The sequence below is a fragment of the Engystomops pustulosus genome, chromosome 7, assembly GCF_040894005.1.
Source record: "Engystomops pustulosus chromosome 7, aEngPut4.maternal, whole genome shotgun sequence".
Lineage (NCBI taxonomy): Eukaryota > Metazoa > Chordata > Amphibia > Anura > Leptodactylidae > Engystomops > Engystomops pustulosus.
Genome location: NC_092417.1, coordinates 8,284,980 through 8,306,210, shown reverse-complemented (window position 1 = coordinate 8,306,210; position 21,231 = coordinate 8,284,980). Strand labels below are relative to the sequence as shown.

The window sequence follows — 21,231 nt, the reverse complement described above, 5'->3', positions numbered from 1 at the left end:
AGCCGCTTAATTAAGTTAACATATTAGGGCAATAAAGTTTATACTACGCTAGCGGGGACGTGAGGATTAGCTCTAAAAAGGGCTATCCTCACGTCCCATACATCCACCTACCACCCGATCTACCTTTATAGGTAGATTCGTGGTGGTAGGTTCCCTTTAAACTGAAAAATAGTTACCAGCAGACCATCATTATGTATTAAATACCCTTCACCCTAACACCAATCTACCATCAAACTAACTGGGCATAAAACATTGTCTTATAAACTATTCAATCTGATTGTACATCCACTACCAAACTGATCTGTCTTAGACCTTCTGAGAAACAATTGTATAAAACCCTCTCTACATGTCACATCCCTCAACAGCAATCCTGACTGAACTTTCTTATGCCGTCACCTCATTGCTGCAAAGAAAGCTAAAGCAAAAGCTGTTATAAACAGACGAACTTCAAACCCGTCCAAAAAACACCTCGCTTTAACCCCTTAAGGACGCAGGGTATTTTCGCTAATTTCTCGCTCTCCATCTTCAAAAATCCATAACTTTTTCATTTTTTCCGTGTACAGATCTGTGTGAGGGCTTATTTTGTGCGTAACAAATTTTACTTTCCCATGTTGTTATTTATTATTCCATGCCATGTAGTGGGAAGCCGCAAAAAAATTCCAAATGTGGAAAAATTGAAAAAAACTGCATGTGCGTCATGTTCTTGTGGGCTCAGTTTTTACGACTTTCACTCTGCGCTCCAAATAACACGCCTACTTTATTCTTTGGTTCGGTGCGATCGCGGTGATACCAAATTTATATAGGTTTTATTGCGTTTTAATAAATTTTCAAAAATTAAACGAATGTGTACAAAAAAGAAAAAAATTTTTTTGCCATCTTCTGACGCGAATAACTTTTTCATACTTTGGTGCACGGAGATGTGTGAGGTGTCATTTTTTGCGAAATGAGCCGACGTTCTCACTGCTACCATTTTGAGGTCTGTGCGACATTTGGATCATTTTTTATTAAATTTTTTATGTCATCTAAAAAGGTGTAAAAGTCGCGTTTTGGACATTTGGGCGCCATTTGCCGTTCCGGAGGTCACCGCTGTCAATAACCGTTTTTATATTTTGATAGATCGGGCATTTTGGGATGCGGCGATACCTAATGTGTCTGTGATTTTTACTATTTATTATATTTTATATCAGTTCTAGGGAAAAGGGGGGTGATTTGAACTTTTAATATTTTATTATTTTTTTTACATTTTTTAAATTTTTTTTTTCCTTTTTTTTCCCACTATTTCTTAGACCCTCTAGGGTACATTAACCCTAGATGGTCTGATTGCTCCTGCCATATACTGCAATACTTCTGTATCGCAGTATATGGCATTTCTGCACACTATACATTACAATGAGCCACAGGCTCATTGTAATGCATATGCAGAAGCTATGTATCCTCGGGTCAAACGTTCGGGGGAGCGGCGATCGGAGGTAAGATGGCGGCCCACGCGCCGCCAAATTTAAAGTGCCACCGGCGACTTTGCCGGCGGCAAAGAAAAGGGTAACACCCGCGATCGGTGCAAGCACCGACCATGGGTGATAGCGATGGGTCTTTGCTGCGATATGCAGCAAAGCCCATCTCTGTATGAAGAAGGCTCAGCCCGTGAGCCTTCTTCATACAACCTTCACAGCTCTGTGGCGGATATATCCGTCACGGAGCGTGAAGGGGTTAACAATCACATAAACTATGAATAACTCAAAAGAAAAAGGGCGCCTTTGTGCCCTCCCTGGTTCCATTCATTTACATCCCTTCAGCATCTGTTTTACTATAAATTGAAATGTAACTAGTTGAATGCCATTAGCCTTGAAAAAGAAAGATATACCTGAAAAATGACAATTTTCTAGCCCTTAAACCGAACTAAAACATCACAAAACATTCAACTTATTTGTAAAACAGTTAATATTGTACAGATAAAGACATTTTGCCATTGCCGCCGTGCAGCCGAATATGCAGCCCATGTTTTTTCAGCAATAGAATTTTGAATACCCTCACTAATTATAAACAACATAACAACAGGAGGCGTAATAATTACTACGTCACTTATATATGACAAAGTATATATATGTATATATGGAAACAACTCAAGCGCTACAATGGCATTTCTCTGCTGACCAGTTCCCGTTCCAAAACAGCCATAACCCAAACTTCCTGCAAAGCCTGAAACGAAAGGCCGAACGAAAACCTGACGGATTCGGAAAAAACAACGCATTTAAAAAACAAAAAGTGTTGCGGAGCTTGCACTTACCTTCACCAGGAATAGGCCGGTGTACTTAAAGGACACCTGTCATCAGGTCTGTGTCACTAGTCCTGTCACCTCTACCTGTTGGAGCAGCTCACAAGGATCCCATCCCAGCCTTTATCTAGTTATTTCATACATTAATCATTATAAAATCATCTTTTCTTTATTATGTAAATGAGGCTGGTCACATGGTCAGAGGCAGTGATGTCACCCCTGTTACCCCTCCCCTCTCCTCCCCCTGCTCATGTCTGTGTGTAATGTATAGTAAAGCATGGCTAGTGTGTGTGCTGCATCTGCTGACATGCTGCATCCTCCTAATATACAGGTGAGAGACACAGACATCAGCTACACATGAATCTGACATGTTCTGCTATAACATGGCTGCCTGGAGATGCTGTATCTCTCCTATACACACACACACACATGCACACACAGGCTGCAGGGGGCGTGGCCACCAGCACCAGGAAGCACAGCATTATACAGCCTCACACTATTATACAGGCTGTCAGTCATGCACTGGGGGTGTGGCTGTGCCTCCCACTCATTAATAGAGTGGACAGCTTGAATATGCTAATGCTTCATTGGACATCTCACAGGTCATTTGCATACAGCTTCAGGACCTCATTGCTTAGTTTTACAGGCATGTAGAGGGACAATGAAGGGATAGAGGCAATGCTCTCTAATGGCAGTTTATGAAAATATATTTAGTTTAGGGGGTTATTTTGCATGACGGGTTCTCTTTAAGTGCATTTCTGCGGACTTCAGCGCAGCAGCGCCGCCTGGTGGACGTTGGAGGAACTGCCTTAGTGAATGCTGGCCGGACTTGAATCCACCACAGAGAACGCACCGCTGGATCGTGAATGGACCAGGTAAGTAAATTTGCCCCATAATCTGCTTTAGCCATCATGTATTAACTTCAAATTTTGATAATAACTCCACCACCTGGTGAAAAGATGCATACTGAGCACTTGCAAAATTTTTGTCAATCTCATCATTTAATGTAGTTTCTCTGGGTAAGATATGTCCAAGCAATCCTATTCATTTTTAACTATTTTGACAATTTTTCCCTTACAACATCGTAATGAAACAACACAGATATTAAATTCTTTACAACCTTTACCAGAAAAGGCAGGCACATGAAAAACATGCTGAAAACCTTTAGTTATTAACTCCGCCTTCTCCCTCTATAAATGGTAGCATTTGGATAGCCTCACTGGGGTCAATGCTCTGTGCCACTTGCTCCTTTGTACTTGGAGCATGCTGTGACTGACTGGCTTTTTTGGGTGAGTTCCTGCACAGAATGAGCACTCACGCCTATAGCAGCAGTTGGCTGGCCACTTACATTGCCACTCATTGTATGCAAAGCACAGCCCTTTTCGAAAAGTACTTTGACTGGAGCTCTGACTGACACTGGATTGTCTGTTAAGAAACAGCCGTGGAGACAACAACAAATCTAACCACAAACCAACATCCTTAATTCCCCATCTTAAAGATGGATACACCGCAAGCTTTTGCCGAAATGATTCATCACATGTGATCAGAGCCGAACCGCCAAATTATCTATATGCTTCTTGAATAATATCCACATGCTGAAACAATCCACTACATAGACGCGGTAGTTTTAAAATGGCAGCATAAATACAAAAAGCTTAAAGAGAACCCGTCATGCAAAATAAACCCCCTAAACTAAATATATTTTCATAAACTGCCATTAGAGAGCATTGCCTCTATCCCTTCATTGTCCCTCTACATGCCTGTAAACCTAAGCAATGAGGTCCTAAAGCTGTATGCAAATGACCTGTGAGATGTCCAATGAAGCATTAGCATATTCAAGCTGTCCACTCTATTCATGAGTGGGAGGCACAGCCACACCCCCAGTGCATGACTGACAGCCTGTATAATGGTGTGAGGCTGTATAATGATGTGCTTCCTGGTGCTGGTGGCCACGCCCCCTGCAGCCTGTGTGTGCATGTGTGTGTGTGTGTGTGTATAGGAGAGATACAGCATCTCCAGGCAGCCATGTTACAGCAGAACATGTCAGATTCATGTGCAGCTGATGTCTGTGTCTCTCACCTGTATATTAGGAGGATGCAGCATGTCAGCAGATGCAGCACACACACTAGCAATGCTTTACTATACATTACACACAGACATGAGCAGGGGGAGGAGAGGGGAGGAGTAACAGGGGTGACATCACTGCCTCTGACCATGTGACCCGCCTGATTTACATGATAAAGAATAGATGATTTTACAATGAATAATGTATGAAATAACTAGATAAAGGCTGGGATGGGATCCTTGTGAGCTGCTCCAACAGGTAGAGGTGACAGGACTAGTGGCAGAGACCTGATGACAGGTGTCCTTTAAACCAATTATGAAAAGACATATATGGAACTTTTTCCTTGTCATCTTCTGACCTATCAGACTTATCCGATTTAACCAAATGCTCCTTTTTAGAAGGAAGCAAACTCCAAATGTCTATATGCTCATTTCTCCAAATCTTTTCTTTAACTGACACTAAATGAAAACCTAACGGTGTTAATTCACATGCAAAACCTCCTTTACACAACTCTGAGACACTCCTTTTTCAAAAATAGGCGAATTAACTGATTCAACATCATCAATATCAATTGTATTAACTTCAAACATATCTTTCAGGTGAATTAATCCACAGTTCAGCTGGCGAATTCTGCGCCACTGATTACTCATAAAATCTGAAAAAGAATTCATAAAACTAGCCATCCTATTAAATTTATCTTGAAAACATTCAATAGAAAATGATTTCTCACCAGATCCACTAGATGGCACCAAAAACTCCATGTCCTCCCTCACTGGCTCCAGCTGATGCTGCTGGGTTTGACGCTCCTGCCTCTCAGTCGTCCGCTCTTTAGGACCCAGCAGTTTCTTACCAGAGCCGGACGAAGGATGAGAGTAAACATGCTTTACCTTCCTGATCCTCTTATGAGGTAACCCTTCCATCTCAGGCCCTCTCCCTTACACCCCTGCTTTCTCCATAACTCCTGCCTGACCTGCTTCCAATGTAACCGCTCCACACGATGATCCAGCTGCCACAGGCTGAGTGTAATCACCCGGCTCACCTGCTTCATTACCTCTTGCCGGGCCTCTGTTGCGGCTGTTATAGGCACCTGACCGCAGCACGGTGCGGCCTCACTCCTTCCTTCTTCTGCCGGCTTCACTCCCCTCAGAGACTTCTTCTTGTTCCACATCCCAGACTCGGCTCCCAGACCCTCCATCCTCACGTCTGTCTTTATCCAAAACTGCTATACACTTCTGGAGCCAGTCTTCTCTTCCTCTGCTTTCTGCCTTCTTTAGCTTTCCTTTCAGCAAGTCTTCCATGACGATAACGGTTTCTTCTTTTCTAGCTGGACTTGAAGAACTTCTCTCTCCAGCTTCACCTGATGAACTGCTGGACCAGGCAGAATTCCTTTCATTTATCACCTTCTATGTTTCCCGCCTAAACACAGCTGCCAATCAGCTGTCCAGTTCCAGATGTTTTGCCCAGCAACTGGAAGCTTCCAGAGAAGACTGTACCAACTACTGGACTAGGGAAATAAAACTTCACATTTACCACTGCAACAGCACATACCATTCTTATACTACCTCTATTAACCCTATACATATCAAACTCCTACAAAATCACTAAAGCTATAACTCATATATACCAACTAATGACAGAAGGGGGGGGGGCTGTGATACCATGCGCCCCCCAGCTTACAACTGGGGGGCCCCTATCAGGAGCCAGGGATTGGACCAGACAGAGATCGCATTAACCCCTCCACAAGCGTCATAGACGCTTCCAAATGCAGTATTACTCTTTGAAAAGCCCCTCATGCGTCTAAACACCCGCTGACTTTTCCCTGTTAGTGGGGAGACTAAGGAGCTGAGCAGCAGCAGTAGTGCTGTGTCCTGCCGTCCTGACAGCTCGGCCCCCGCACAGCTGCTGCTGTGGAGTTATTATGGAGGTGCAGGTGACCTGTTCCGTGTGTGACCCCGAGCAGTGTAGCAGCGGGACACAGCCCCTCCCTGACCTGATGCTGTTTCTCTGTAGCCGGGTCACAGTGGGCGGAGCTACCGGAAGCCACGCCCACTCCCCATGCCCATGTCTCTGTGTGATAGTTGTGGCAGATATGAAAGGCTGGGGCTGTACCAGAAGACAAGGTGACAACAGATCAACCAGGGAGCTGACTCCATAGTGAGTAGTCTCATAAGTGTAACACCTGCAGCAGCCTACTGCCCAGGCAGGGTTATACATTAGGTGCATATACCATGTATACAATGTGTAAAAGCAGCCTTACATTTTAGGTGATAGTGGCCTTCTACTTTCAGTCAGTTTCTGAGACAATAATGATTTTTGGTGGATATGGCCATCCCTGGCCAATCACAGTCACAGCTAGTTGCAAGGAGCTTCAATTTGCCGCATTGTTGTTGGGCTGTTTGGGTCCGGGACTCACGGTAGAACCAGAACGCGGACGTCGTGACTGCTTATCTCTAGCGGCCAGCGTTGTCCACAATCAGGTCTGCATGACCAGCATCACAACCCGTGCGTGGTCAGGGGTGGTCTGGGGCGTCATCCATGGTCTGGAGGGGGTTGCTGGGGGGTCATCTATGGTCTGGACAGAGGGAGTCTAAGGCATCAGCCATGGTCTGGATGGGGGTGAGGGGTCTGGGGTGTCAGCCATGGTCTGGACAGGGGTGAGGGAGGTCTACGGTGTGAGCAGAGGTCTGGACAAGGGTCTGGGGTGTCAGCTGAGGTCTAGACATGAGGGATCTGGGGTGTCAGCCAAGGTCTGGACAGGGGTGCTGGGGTGTCAGCCGAGGTCTGGAAAAGGGGGTGGGGCTGGGGTGTCAGCCATGGTCTGGAAAGAGGGGGGGCGGCCATAGTCTGGTCTGTAGGTTGAAATAATTTAAGGAGACAAAAGGAAAGAGCTTTTGCCCTATTATTTAATGCATGACGTGAAATTAATACAATTGTCTCAATTGGCTATTTAAGCACACAAAACACTGGCTGCAATCATATTCATGCATAAATGAATGATGCAGGCAGTATTTATTTTTATGCATTACTGAAAATTTCATACTCCTCCTCGCCTAAAAATACTCCTCAAAAATGGTGAGAGGAGTATTATTACCCTTCTGGAAAAATGTTAGTGCAACCTCTGGGACCAGATGAAACCAGTAGATTTTCAACCTTTTTTGAGCCGCGGCACACTTTTTATACTTAGAAAATCCTGGGGCACACCAACAACCAAAATAGCACAAAATGACACTAAAACAGTCATATTATACATATAGTTAATAATATAGATTCTAAATTTATTTTACTCAGTGTGAAACCTGGGCCTGTCTCGATAAACACAAAAGGGATATCCTGGCAGGAATGGTGGAAAGACAGACGAAGCTCTTCCCCAACAGTTCTCAGTTTCTCCCTGTTTTTAGTATATGGTGCTGATTATTATGTGGCTCATATACTGCAAAATAAAGGGGTACAATGAGAAGTACTATGGCCATGATGCAAGAGTACAAGTGCCACCTCATATACTCAGCATATGAGCTGGTACTTGTAGTACTCCAACCTCATGACTATAGTATTTCTCATTTTACATTTCTCATTGTTATATGCAGTATACTGCTGGAGTACAAAAAGTACCAGCTCATAAGCTGAGTATTCTGCCAACAGTTCATATACTCAGGCAAAAGCTCATATCGTCAGCATTATTGGTGGGCATTACCTTGGCGGTGGGCAAATGCGAGAGTCTCTCCGCTCTCAGGATGATGCGGCAGCCTCGGTGACGTCATTTTGTCGCGCGAGGTTCAAAGCTTGTGCATGTGTTATTGTACACGTCTCCTACATTGTAAGAAGCCGTGACTGTGCATCGCTGCGCACTGCCGGGAAACAAAACACAGGGGGCACCATAGTTTGGGGAACTTTCTCCGCGGCACACCCGACCATGTGTCGCGGCACACTAGTTGAAAGTCACTGAAGTAGATGGATCAGAATCTACACGTACGACTACCACAGACACTGCAATTATTCCACAGCAATAGGTAGAGGTCAGAATTTATATCAACAATCTGTAGAAAACCTAACATCGATGGATTTATATAGAAAGTTCTGGACCTCACAAACCCCCGTCCTCCTCCCCAAGAATAAACCACTTACATATAAATGGTAGAAACCACTTGCTGAACACAGAATGACTTGGAGGAGTTAAAGCAGCTAAATATAATATAACAAGAGTTTTCTCCAAATTCAGGAAACAAGATTCCCCCTGAAAACCATTTTGCCTCATGGCTACACTGAACATGGTGTGAAGCGTCCCTGACTGAGATAAGTATATAGGTTTGTTGCAAGTAGAAAGCGACAAATAAAGGGTCATTTGAGACACCAAACCACTGGTCCACAAGTATCAATAGATGGTTTAGTGTCCCAAATAGCCCTGACAGTAGTTACTACTGATGAGTGGAGAAGTCAGTGCCTGCTAATGTATAGGGACCAGACACCTTCCAGGGGTGTGCAGGGAGTGGATGGACAAACTGCAGTAATAGTCACTTACAGCTTTTCATCAGGAGTCTGTTTGTGTACCCGAGGACCTAGGGAACAACAACAGCCAAGAGGAGGAAGCAGGACAACGTGAGAGGACGACAACCGCCAAGAGGAGGAAGCAGGACAACGTGAGAGGACAACAACAGCCAAGAGGAGGAAGCAGGGCAACGTGAGAGGAAAACAACAGCCAAGAGGAGGAAGCAGGACAACGTGAGAGGACGACAACCGCCAAGAGGAGGAAGCAGGGCAACGTGAGAGGACAACAACAGCCAAGAGGAAGAAGCAGGGCAACGTGAGAGGACAACACCAGCCAAGAGGAGGAAGCAGGACAACGTGAGAGGACAACAACAGCCAAGAAGAGAAAGCAGGACAACGTGAGAGAGACACCAGCCAAGAGGAGGAAGCAGGGCAACGTGAGAGGACAACACCAGCCAAGAAGAGAAAGCAGGACAACGTGAGAGAGACAACAGCCAAGAGGAGGAAGCAGGGCAACGTGAGAGGACAACACCAGCCAAGAGGAGGAAGCAGGGCAACGTGAGAGGACAACACCAGCCAAGAGGAGGAAGCAGGACAACGTGAGAGGACAACAACAGCCAAGAGGAGGAAGCAGGACAACGTGAGAGGACAACAACAGCCAAGAGGAGGAAGCAGGGCAACGTGAGAGAGACAACAGCCAAGAGGAGGAAGCAGGGCAACGTGAGAGGACAACAACAGCCAAGAGGAGGAAGCAGGGCAACGTGAGAGGACAACAACAGCCAAGAGGAGGAAGCAGGGCAACGTGAAAGGACAACAACAGCCAAGAGGAGGAAGCAGGACAACGTGAGAGGACAACAACAGCCAAGAGGAGGAAGCAGGGAAACGTGAGAGGACAACAACAGCCAAGAGGAGGAAGCAGGGCAACATGAGAGGACAACAACAGCCAAGAGGAGGAAGCAGGACAACGTGAGAGGACAACAACAGCCAAGAGGAGGAAGCAGGGCAACGTGAGAGGACAACAACAGCCAAGAGGAGGAAGCAGGACAACGTGAGAGGACAACAACAGCCAAGAGGAGGAAGCAGGACAACGTGAGAGGACAACAACAGCCAAGAGGAGGAAGCAGGACAACGTGAGAGGACAACACCAGCCAAGAGGAGGAAGCAGGGCAACATGAGAGGACAACAACAGCCAAGAGGAGGAAGCAGGACAACGTGAGAGGACAACAACAGCCAAGAGGAGGAAGCAGGACAACGTGAGAGGACAACAACAGCCAAGAGGAGGAAGCAGGACAACGTGAGAGGACAACAACAGCCAAGAGGAGGAAGCAGGGCAACGTGAGAGGACAACAACAGCCAAGAGGAGGAAGCAGGGCAACGTGAGAGGACAACAACAGCCAAGAGGAGGAAGCAGGGCAACGTGAGAGAGACAACAGCCAAGAGGAGGAAGCAGGACAACGTGAGAGGACAACAACAGCCAAGAGGAGGAAGCAGGGCAACATGAGAGGACAACAACAGCCAAGAGGAGGAAGCAGGACAACGTGAGAGAGACAACAGCCAAGAGGAGGAAGCAGGGCAACGCGAGAGGACAACACCAGCCAAGAGGAGGAAGCAGGGCAACGTGAGAGGACAACAACAGCCAAGAGGAGGAAGCAGGACAACGTGAGAGGACAACACCAGCCAAGAGGAGGAAGCAGGACAACGTGAGAGGACAACAACAGCCAAGAGGAGGATGCAGGACAACGTGAGAGGACAACACCAGCCAAGAGGAGGAAGCAGGACAACGTGAGAGGACAACAACAGCCAAGAGGAGGAAGCAGGACAACGTGAGAGGACAACACCAGCCAAGAGGAGGAAGCAGGACAACGTGAGAGGACAACAACAGCCAAGAGGAGGAAGCAGGGCAACGTGAGAGAGACAACAGCCAAGAGGAGGAAGCAGGACAACGTGAGTGGAGAACACCAGCCAAGAGGAGGAAGCAGGACAACGTGAGAGAGACAACACCAGCCAAGAGGAGGAAGCAGGGCAACGTGAGAGGACAACAGCCAAGAGGAAGAAGCAGGGCAACGTGAGAGGACAACAGCCAAGAGGAGGAAGCAGGGCAACGTGAGAGGACAACAACAGCCAAGAGGAGGAAGCAGGGCAACGTGAGAGGACAACACCAGCCAAGAGGAGGAAGCAGGGCAACGTGAGAGAGACAACAGCCAAGAGGAGGAAGCAGGGCAACGTGAGAGGACAACAGCCAAGAGGAAGAAGCAGGGCAACGTGAGAGGACAACACCAGCCAAGAAGAGAAAGCAGGACAACGTGAGAGACAACCGCCAAGAGGAGGAAGCAGGGCAACGTGAGAGAGACAACAACAGCCAAGAGGAGGAAGCAGGGCAACGTGAGAGGACACAACAGCCAAGAGGAGGAAGCAGGACAACGTGAGAGGACGACAACCGCCAAGAGGAGGAAGCAGGACAACGTGAGAGGACAACAACAGTCAAGAGGAGGAAGCAGGGCAACGTGAGAGGACACAACAGCCAAGAGGAGGAAGCAGGGCAACGTGAGAGGACAACACCAGCCAAGAGGAGGAAGCAGGGCAACGTGAGAGGACAACACCAGCCAAGAGGAGGAAGCAGGGCAACGTGAGAGGACAACACCAGCCAAGAGGAGGAAGCAGGACAACGTGAGAGAGACAACAACAGCTAAGAGGAGGAAGCAGGGCAACGTGAGAGGACAACAACAGCTAAGAGGAGGAAGCAGGGCAACGTGAGAGAGACAACAGCCAAGAGGAGGAAGCAGAACAACGTGAGAGGACAACACCAGCCAAGAGGAGGAAGCAAGGTCACGTGAGAGGACAACAACAGCTAAGAGGAGGAAGCAGGGCAACGTGAGAGGACAACAACAGCCAAGAGGAGGAAGCAGGACAACGTGAGAGGACGACACCAGCCAAGAGGAGGAAGCAGGGCAACGTGAGAGGACAACACCAGCCAAGAGGAGGAAGCAGAGCAACGTGAGAGGACAACACCAGCCAAGAGGAGGAAGCAGGGCAACGTGAGAGGACAACAACAGCTAAGAGGAGGAAGCAGAGCAACGTGAGAGGACAACAACAGCCAAGAGGAGGAAGCAGGGCAACGTGAGAGAGACAACAGCCAAGAGGAGGAAGCAGAGCAACGTGAGAGGACAACACCAGCCAAGAGGAGGAAGCAGGACAACGTGAGAGAGACAACAACAGCTAAGAGGAGGAAGCAGGGCAACGTGAGAGGACAACAACAGCTAAGAGGAGGAAGCAGGGCAACGCGAGAGGACAACAACAGCCAAGAGGAGGAAGCAGGACAACGTGAGAGGACAACAACAGCCAAGAGGAGGAAGCAGGGCAACGCGAGAGGACAACACCAGCCAAGAGGAGGAAGCAGGGCAACGTGAGAGGACAACAACAGCCAAGAGGAGGAAGCAGGACAACGTAAGAGAGACAATCAGATCTATCTATCTATTTCCTGGTCCTCAGTTTCATATCAGGGCTGGACACTGCTACAAACTATCTCCACACGCTTGTCACTATTTGGGGTATGATCACAGCTGACACTGCTGTGCGACCATTTGATGCATTCTCAGAACTATTCACCAGTTTATAATTATTAAAAGATGTGTTTTCTCTGCAGAGAGTAAATGGTTAATATGTGATCACATCTGTTGAAAGAAATTTAAGATCCACAATCTGATTATATTCTTCCCGTCCCAGGACAATCATTTACAGATAAAAAAGCAGCAGCACAAAGTCTCTATAACGTTATTGCTCTGTGAGATAAGAGTGTTAGTCCTTTGTATATAACACGTTGCTCCATCTGTACATTTATACACTGCGGAGAATGACTGATCCAGTGCAGAGATCTGTATTACTGAGGTCATTGTACATGATGAGCCCCGGATATGATGAGTGACACATGTCATACACAATGTTACCTCTGTGGCCGAGCTCCTCCAGTACAGCGTCCAGGACCGGGGAACCATGATCCTTCCGTAATGCATGAAGACTGACCCACAATGTTATCACAGCTTCTCTTCCTCTCCGGAAAATATCCTGGAGTAAAGTCCGTGCCAAGGTGTTTCCATCATGTTCTAGACTCATGTATTTCTAGAAAGATCACAAGAAAGGTCAGACAAAAGGGACATTATACAAGGAGACAATACTAAGGGTTAATATACACAGATATTTAAAGGGAACCTACCACCAAATATCTACCTATAACGGTAGATCGGGTGGTAGGTGCATTGAAAGGACGTGAGGATAGAACTTTTAAAGGCTAATCGTCACATCCCCACAATCTTTTGATAACTTTTATTTCGCTAATATGTAAATTTTCTAAAGAAGCTACTGTGGTGTGGAGTAGTCGGAGCTGAGGCTACACGGCGCGGCTACTACACGCCCCAGTAGCCTCGTTTATCCACCTACCAGATAACTTCGGCGCGTAGCTCCTCATAGCTGCACGCCCTCGTCTGCGAAGACTACCGTCTGCGCATGCGCAGTGGCTCCAATGACTGCGCAGCCGCAGGCCTGCATGCGCAGACGGCAGGGCTCGCAGGCGAGGGCGTGCAGCTATGAGGAGCTACGCGCCGAAGTTATCTGGTAGGTGGATAAAAGAGGCTACTGGGGCGTGTAGTAGCCGCGCTGTGTAGCCTCAGCTCCGGCTACTCCACACCACAGTAGCCTCTTTAGAAAATTTACATATTAGCGAAATAAAAGTTATCAAAAGATTGTGGGGACTTGAGTATTAGCCCTTAAAAGGTCTATCCTCACGTCCTATAGATCCACCTACCGCCCGATCTACCTTTATAAGTAGATATGTGGTGGTAGGTTCCCTTTAATGTCTTCTCTATAATGTGCTGGTCCAGAGGAGAGGAATATATGGAATAGTTGGGGAGAAAATCCTGAATCCACAAGTAACAATCATAATATTTACCAGAATGTAATGACCCCCTTATGTATGTGTGGGGCAAGACGGGATAGCTACACTTATAATACTTACACAATATAATCTGCTATATAAGCCATAGGCCTGTAAAAGAAGGTTGTGAGCTTCCCGCAAAAATGGCAGCGAGGTCACGGCCCCCACTGAGGTCTATTGTGCGGTCACAGTGCGGCGAGAACATTGTGTGTCCTGCTACCATGACTGTGCAGGGATGGGAAGGGCGAGAGGCGCTGTACACGTGGCCTTACTCTGATAACCCGGAGATTCATCCCTGATAACACAGGGGGCACCTGTACACAACACAGGGGGCACCTGTACACAACACAGGGGGCACCTGTACACAACACAGGGGGCACCTGTACACAACACAGGGGGCACCTGTACACAACACAGGGGGCACCTGTACACAACACAGGGGGCACCTGTACACAACACAGGGGACACCTGTACATAACACAGGGGACACCTGTACATAACACCTGATAACACAGGGGATACCTGTATATAACACTGGCACATCATGTCCTCTCACCTCCAGATCTGGGATATTTCGGGAGATCAGCTCATGTAGAAGTGATTGATTCCTCCAGTTCTCCACAATGTAGATCAGATCCTCGTGGAAATATTCATACGTCATCCTCAGGACATGATGTGGATAGTGACAAAGCTGCTGGTAAAACTTCTGGGTCTCATCATCTGAATATGAGGGAGACACAAGGATGAAATCTTCCAGGACATGCAGAGGACGGTCAGCAGTGGATATCAGTACAGAAATGTCATTGTGCTGCCAGGGGAACCCGGCACAGGCCAGGAAAGACACTGGTATAGTATAGTATGAGCCGTAATATCATATACACAATACACAGATACCACTATAAGGACACAGTATGGAGGTAATATCCCCATCACTGCCCCCTGTATACATGTAATGTACATAACACACATATCATATACACAATACACAGATACCACTATAAGGACACAGTATGGAGGTAATATCCCCATCACTGCCCCCTGTATACATGTAATGTACATAACACACATATCATATACACAATACACAGATACCACTATAAGGACACAGTATGGAGGTAATATCCTCATCACTGCCTCCTGTATACATGTAATGTACATAACACACAGTCATATCATATACACAATACACAGATACCACTATAAGGACACAGTATGGAGGTAATATCCCCATCACGGCCCCCTGTATACATGTAATGTACATAACACACATATCATATACACAATACACAGATACCACTATAAGGACACAGTATGGACGTAATATCCTCATCACTGCCCCCTGTATACATGTAATGTACATAACACACATATCATATACACAATACACAGATACCACTATAAGGACACAGTATGGAGGTAATATCCTCATCACTGCCTCCTGTATACATGTAATGTACATAACACACATGTCATATACACAATACACAGATACCACTATAAGGACACAGTATGGAGGTAATATCCCCATCACTGCCTCCTGTATACATGTAATGTACATAACACACAGTCATATACACAATACACAGATACCACTATAAGGACACAGTATGGAGGTAATATCCTCATCACTGCTCCCTGTATACATGTAATGTACATAACACACAGTCATATCATATACACAATACACAGATACCACTATAAGGACACAGTATGGAGGTAATATCCCCATCACTGCCTCCTGTATACATGTAATGTACATAACACACAGTCATATCATATACACAATACACAGATACCACTATAAGGACACAGTATGGAGGTAATATCCTCATCACTGCCCCTGTATACATGTAATGTACATAACACACATATCATATACACAATACACAGATACCACTATAAGGACACAGTATGGAGGTAATATCCTCATCACTGCCTCCTGTATACATGTAATGTACATAACACACATATCATATACACAATACACAGATACCACTATAAGGACACAGTATGGAGGTAATATCCCCATCACTGCCTCCTGTATACATGTAATGTACATAACACACAGTCATATCATATACACAATACACAGATACCACTATAAGGACACAGTATGGAGGTAATATCCCCATCACTGCCTCCTGTATACATGTAATGTACATAACACACATATCATATACACAATACACAGATACCACTATAAGGACACAGTATGGAGGTAATATCCTCATCACTGCCCCCTGTATACATGTAATGTACATAACACACATATCATATACACAATACACAGATACCACTATAAGGACACAGTATGGAGGTAATATCCCCATCACTGCCCCCTGTATACATGTAATGTACATAACACACAGTTATATCATATACACAATACACAGATACCACTACAAGGACACAGTATGGAGGTAATATCCCCATCACTGCCCCCTGTATACATGTAATGTACATAACACACACAAATCATATACACAATACACAGATACCACTATAAGGACACAGTATGGAGGTAATATCCCCATCACTGCCCCCTGTATACATGTAATGTACATAACACACACATATCATATACACAATACACAGATACCACTATAAGGACACAGTATGGAGGTAATATCCCCATCACTGCCTCCTGTATACATGTAATGTACATAACACACAGTCATATCATATACACAATACACAGATACCACTATAAGGACACAGTATGGAGGTAATATCCCCATCACTGCCCCTGTATACATGTAATGTACATAACACACATATCATATACACAATACACAGATACCACTATAAGGACACAGTATGGAGGTAATATCCCCATCACTGCCCCCTGTATACATGTAATGTACATAACACACAGTCATATCATATACACAATACACAGATACCACTATAAGGACACAGTATGGAGGTAATATCCTCATCACTGCCCCTGTATACATGTAATGTACATAACACACATATAGCATATACACAATACACAGATACCACTATAAGGACACAGTATGGAGGTAATATCCTCATCACTGCCCCTGTATACATGTAATGTACATAACACACATATATCATATACACAATACACAGATACCACTATAAGGACACAGTATGGAGGTAATATCCCCATCACTGCCTCCTGTATACATGTAATGTACATAACACACATATCATATACACAATACACAGATACCACTATAAGGACACAGTATGGAGGTAATATCCTCATCACTGCCTCCTGTATACATGTAATGTACATAACACACAGTCATATACACAATACACAGATACCACTATAAGGACACAGTATGGAGGTAATATCCCCATCACTGCCCCCTGTATACATGTAATGTACATAACACACATACCATATACACAATACACAGATACCACTATAAGGACACAGTATGGAGGTAATATCCCCATCACTGCCCCCTGTATACATGTAATGTACATAACACACATATAATATACACAATACACAGATACCACTATAAGGACACAGTATGGAGGTAATATCCCCATCACTGCCCCCTGTATACATGTAATGTACATAACACACATATCATATACACAATACACAGATATCACTATAAGGACACAGTATGGAGGTAATATCCCCCATCACTGCCTCCTGTATACATGTAATGTACATAACACACATATCATATACACAATACACAGATACCACTATAAGGACACAGTATGGAGGTAATATCCCCATCACTGCCTCCTGTATACATGTAATGTACATAACACACATATCATATACACAATACACAGATACCACTATAAGGACACAGTATGGAGGTAATATCCCCATCACTGCCTCCTGTATACATGTAATGTACATAACACACATATCATATACACAATACACAGATACCACTATAAGGACACAGTATGGAGGTAATATCCCCATCACTGCCTCCTGTATACATGTAATGTACATAACACACATATCATATACACAATACACAGATACCACTATAAGGACACAGTATGGAGGTAATATCCCCATCACTGCCCCCTGTATACATGTAATGTACATAACACACACATATCATATACACAATACACAGATACCACTATAAGGACACAGTATGGAGGTAATATCCCCATCACTGCCTCCTGTATACATGTAATGTACATAACACACAGTCATATCATATACACAATACACAGATACCACTATAAGGACACAGTATGGAGGTAATATCCCCATCACTGCCTCCTGTATACATGTAATGTACATAACACACAGTCATATACACAATACACAGATACCACTATAAGGACACAGTATGGAGGTAATATCCTCATCACTGCCTCCTGTATACATGTAATGTACATAACACACACATATCATATACACAATACACAGATACCACTATAAGGTCACAGTATGGAGGTAATATCCCCATCACTGCCCCCTGTATACATGTAATGTACATAACACACAGTCATATACACAATACACAGATACCACTATAAGGACACAGTATGGAGGTAATATCCTCATCACTGCCCCCTGTATACATGTAATGTACATAACACACACATATCATATACACAATACACAGATACCACTATAAGGACACAGTATGGAGGTAATATCCCCATCACTGCCTCCTGTATACATGTAATGTACATAACACACAGTTATATCATATACACAATACACAGATACCACTATAAGGACACAGTATGGAGGTAATATCCCCATCACTGCCCCCTGTATACATGTAATGTACATAACACACACATATCATATACACAATACACAGATACCACTATAAGGACACAGTATGGAGGTAATATCCCCATCACTGCCTCCTGTATACATGTAATGTACATAACACAATACACAGATACCACTATAAGGACACAGTATGGAGGTAATATCCTCATCACTGCCCCTGTATACATGTAATGTACATAACACACATGTCATATACACAATACACAGATACCACTATAAGGACACAGTATGGAGGTAATATCCCCATCACTGCCTCCTGTATACATGTAATGTACATAACACACATATCATATACACAATACACAGATACCACTATAAGGACACAGTATGGAGGTAATATCCCCATCACTGCCTCCTGTATACATGTAATGTACATAACACACATATCATATACACAATACACAGATACCACTATAAGGACACAGTATGGAGGTAATATCCCCATCACTGCCCCCTGTATACATGTAATGTACATAACACACATATCATATACACAATACACAGATACCACTATAAGGACACAGTATGGAGGTAATATCCCCATCACTGCCCCCTGTATACATGTAATGTACATAACACACATATCATATACACAATACACAGATACCACTATAAGGACACAGTATGGAGGTAATATCCCCATCACTGCCTCCTGTATACATGTAATGTACATAACACACATATCATATACACAATACACAGATACCACTATAAGGACACAGTATGGAGGTAATATCCCCATCACTGCCCCTGTATACATGTAATGTACATAACACACATATCATATACACAATACACAGATACCACTATAAGGACACAGTATGGAGGTAATATCCCCATCACTGCCCCCTGTATACATGTAATGTACATAACACACATATCATATACACAATACACAGATACCACTATAAGGACACAGTATGGAGGTAATATCCCCATCACTGCCTCCTGTATACATGTAATGTACATAACACAATACACAGATACCACTATAAGGACACAGTATGGAGGTAATATCCTCATCACTGCCCCTGTATACATGTAATGTACATAACACACATGTCATATACACAATACACAGATACCACTATAAGGACACAGTATGGAGGTAATATCCCCATCACTGCCCCCTGTATACATGTAATGTACATAACACACATATCATATACACAATACACAGATACCACTATAAGGACACAGTATGGAGGTAATATCCCCATCACTGCCTCCTGTATACATGTAATGTACATAACACACACATATCATATACACAATACACAGATACCACTATAAGGACACAGTATGGAGGTAATATCCTCATCACTGCCCCTGTATACATGTAATGTACATAACACACATATCATATACACAATACACAGATACCACTATAAGGACACAGTATGGAGGTAATATCCCCCATCACTGCCTCCTGTATACATGTAATGTACATAACACACATATCATATACACAATACACAGATACCACTATAAGGACACAATATGGAGGTAATATCCCCCATCACTGCCCCCTGTATACATGTAATGTACATAACACACATATCATATACACAATACACAGATACCACTATAAGGACACAGTATGGAGGTATTATCCTCATCACTGCCCCTGTATACATGTAATGTACATAACACACATATCATATACACAATACACAGATACCACTATAAGGACACAGTATGGAGGTATTATCCTCATCACTGCCCCTGTATACATGTAATGTACATAACACACACATATCATATACACAATACACAGATACCACTATAAGGACACAGTATGGAGGTAATACTCTGGATACATGTAGGGTCAGGAGGTAAGAGCTCTCCATAAGGAGACTTGCTGCCATTGATGCTGCAGGAAGAAGTTCTGGGACATATGGGAATATGTTTTCCAGGATGAGATAAGGAAAACATTGCCTCTTAGTTACCTTGATGGTCATTGTAACATAAAGCATAAATCTCAGAACATGTAATTGCAGCCGGATGTGAGAACAGCAGTGATATCATATCAGTAATAGTGTAAGAAGTAGAAGAGCCGGAGGTAGACAGCGGGAGAATCTTACCATCACTGGGAGATATAATATTCATCTCTGATCCTCAATAGATAATAAATCCTGCAAGACACAAAACCTTCATTACATGTGGAAGAAACATTTACCCCATTACATGACAGAACATCTCCCCTCCCCCACACCCTGACACCTTCTCTATACACAGAGGGATGTGGATGAGGCTTGTTGTCAGCAGTGACCAATTTTTAGTCTTTCTTAGAAATTCATCAGCTGCGGTTTCCTCCATATGTCACTTTAGGAGGGGGAAAAGTTCTATAGTTCCTTCCTCTACCTGTGTCCTCCTATTAACTACATGTGATTCCCTTAGGGCAGACAGTTATCTTATATTTATTTAAAAAAAAAAAAAACTTTAAATATTTATATATTTTGACCAATTTTTTTTAATTTTGTAACATTTCATCCACATGAGGAGACATTCCCTTTTCTATGTGTTGCATGTATTTTCCCATTACTATCTGCAAATACATTTTCCAAGGTGAGATAAGAAAACATTGCCTCTTGGCTTCCTTACAGGCAGCTCCCTCTAGATCAACTATGACTTACAAGAAACCTAGTGACATGATGTGGGATAATAGCCAGACTAATCAAAAGGTTATCAAAATGATATTCATGAAAATGTCA

At 44.3% G+C, this 21,231-nt stretch overlaps 1 protein-coding gene across 6 annotated transcripts in view; it reads right to left on the bottom strand.

Moving 5' to 3' along the window:
- LOC140069216 (NACHT, LRR and PYD domains-containing protein 3-like) overlaps positions 1 to 20,668 on the bottom strand; it is a 57,697-nt gene extending 37,029 nt beyond the window's left edge. For all 6 annotated transcript variants that reach the window (XM_072114667.1, XM_072114663.1, XM_072114668.1 and 3 more), the window contains exons 1-3: positions 20,602 to 20,668; positions 14,303 to 14,466; positions 12,764 to 12,935 (exon numbers count right to left, since the gene is read on the bottom strand). In XM_072114667.1, coding sequence (XP_071970768.1) covers positions 12,764 to 12,935; positions 14,303 to 14,466; positions 20,602 to 20,626 — 361 coding nt within the window. In that variant the 5' untranslated portion in view covers positions 20,627 to 20,668. The remainder of the gene's footprint in view (positions 1 to 12,763; positions 12,936 to 14,302; positions 14,467 to 20,601) is intronic.
- Positions 20,669 to 21,231: the final 563 nt, after the last annotated feature.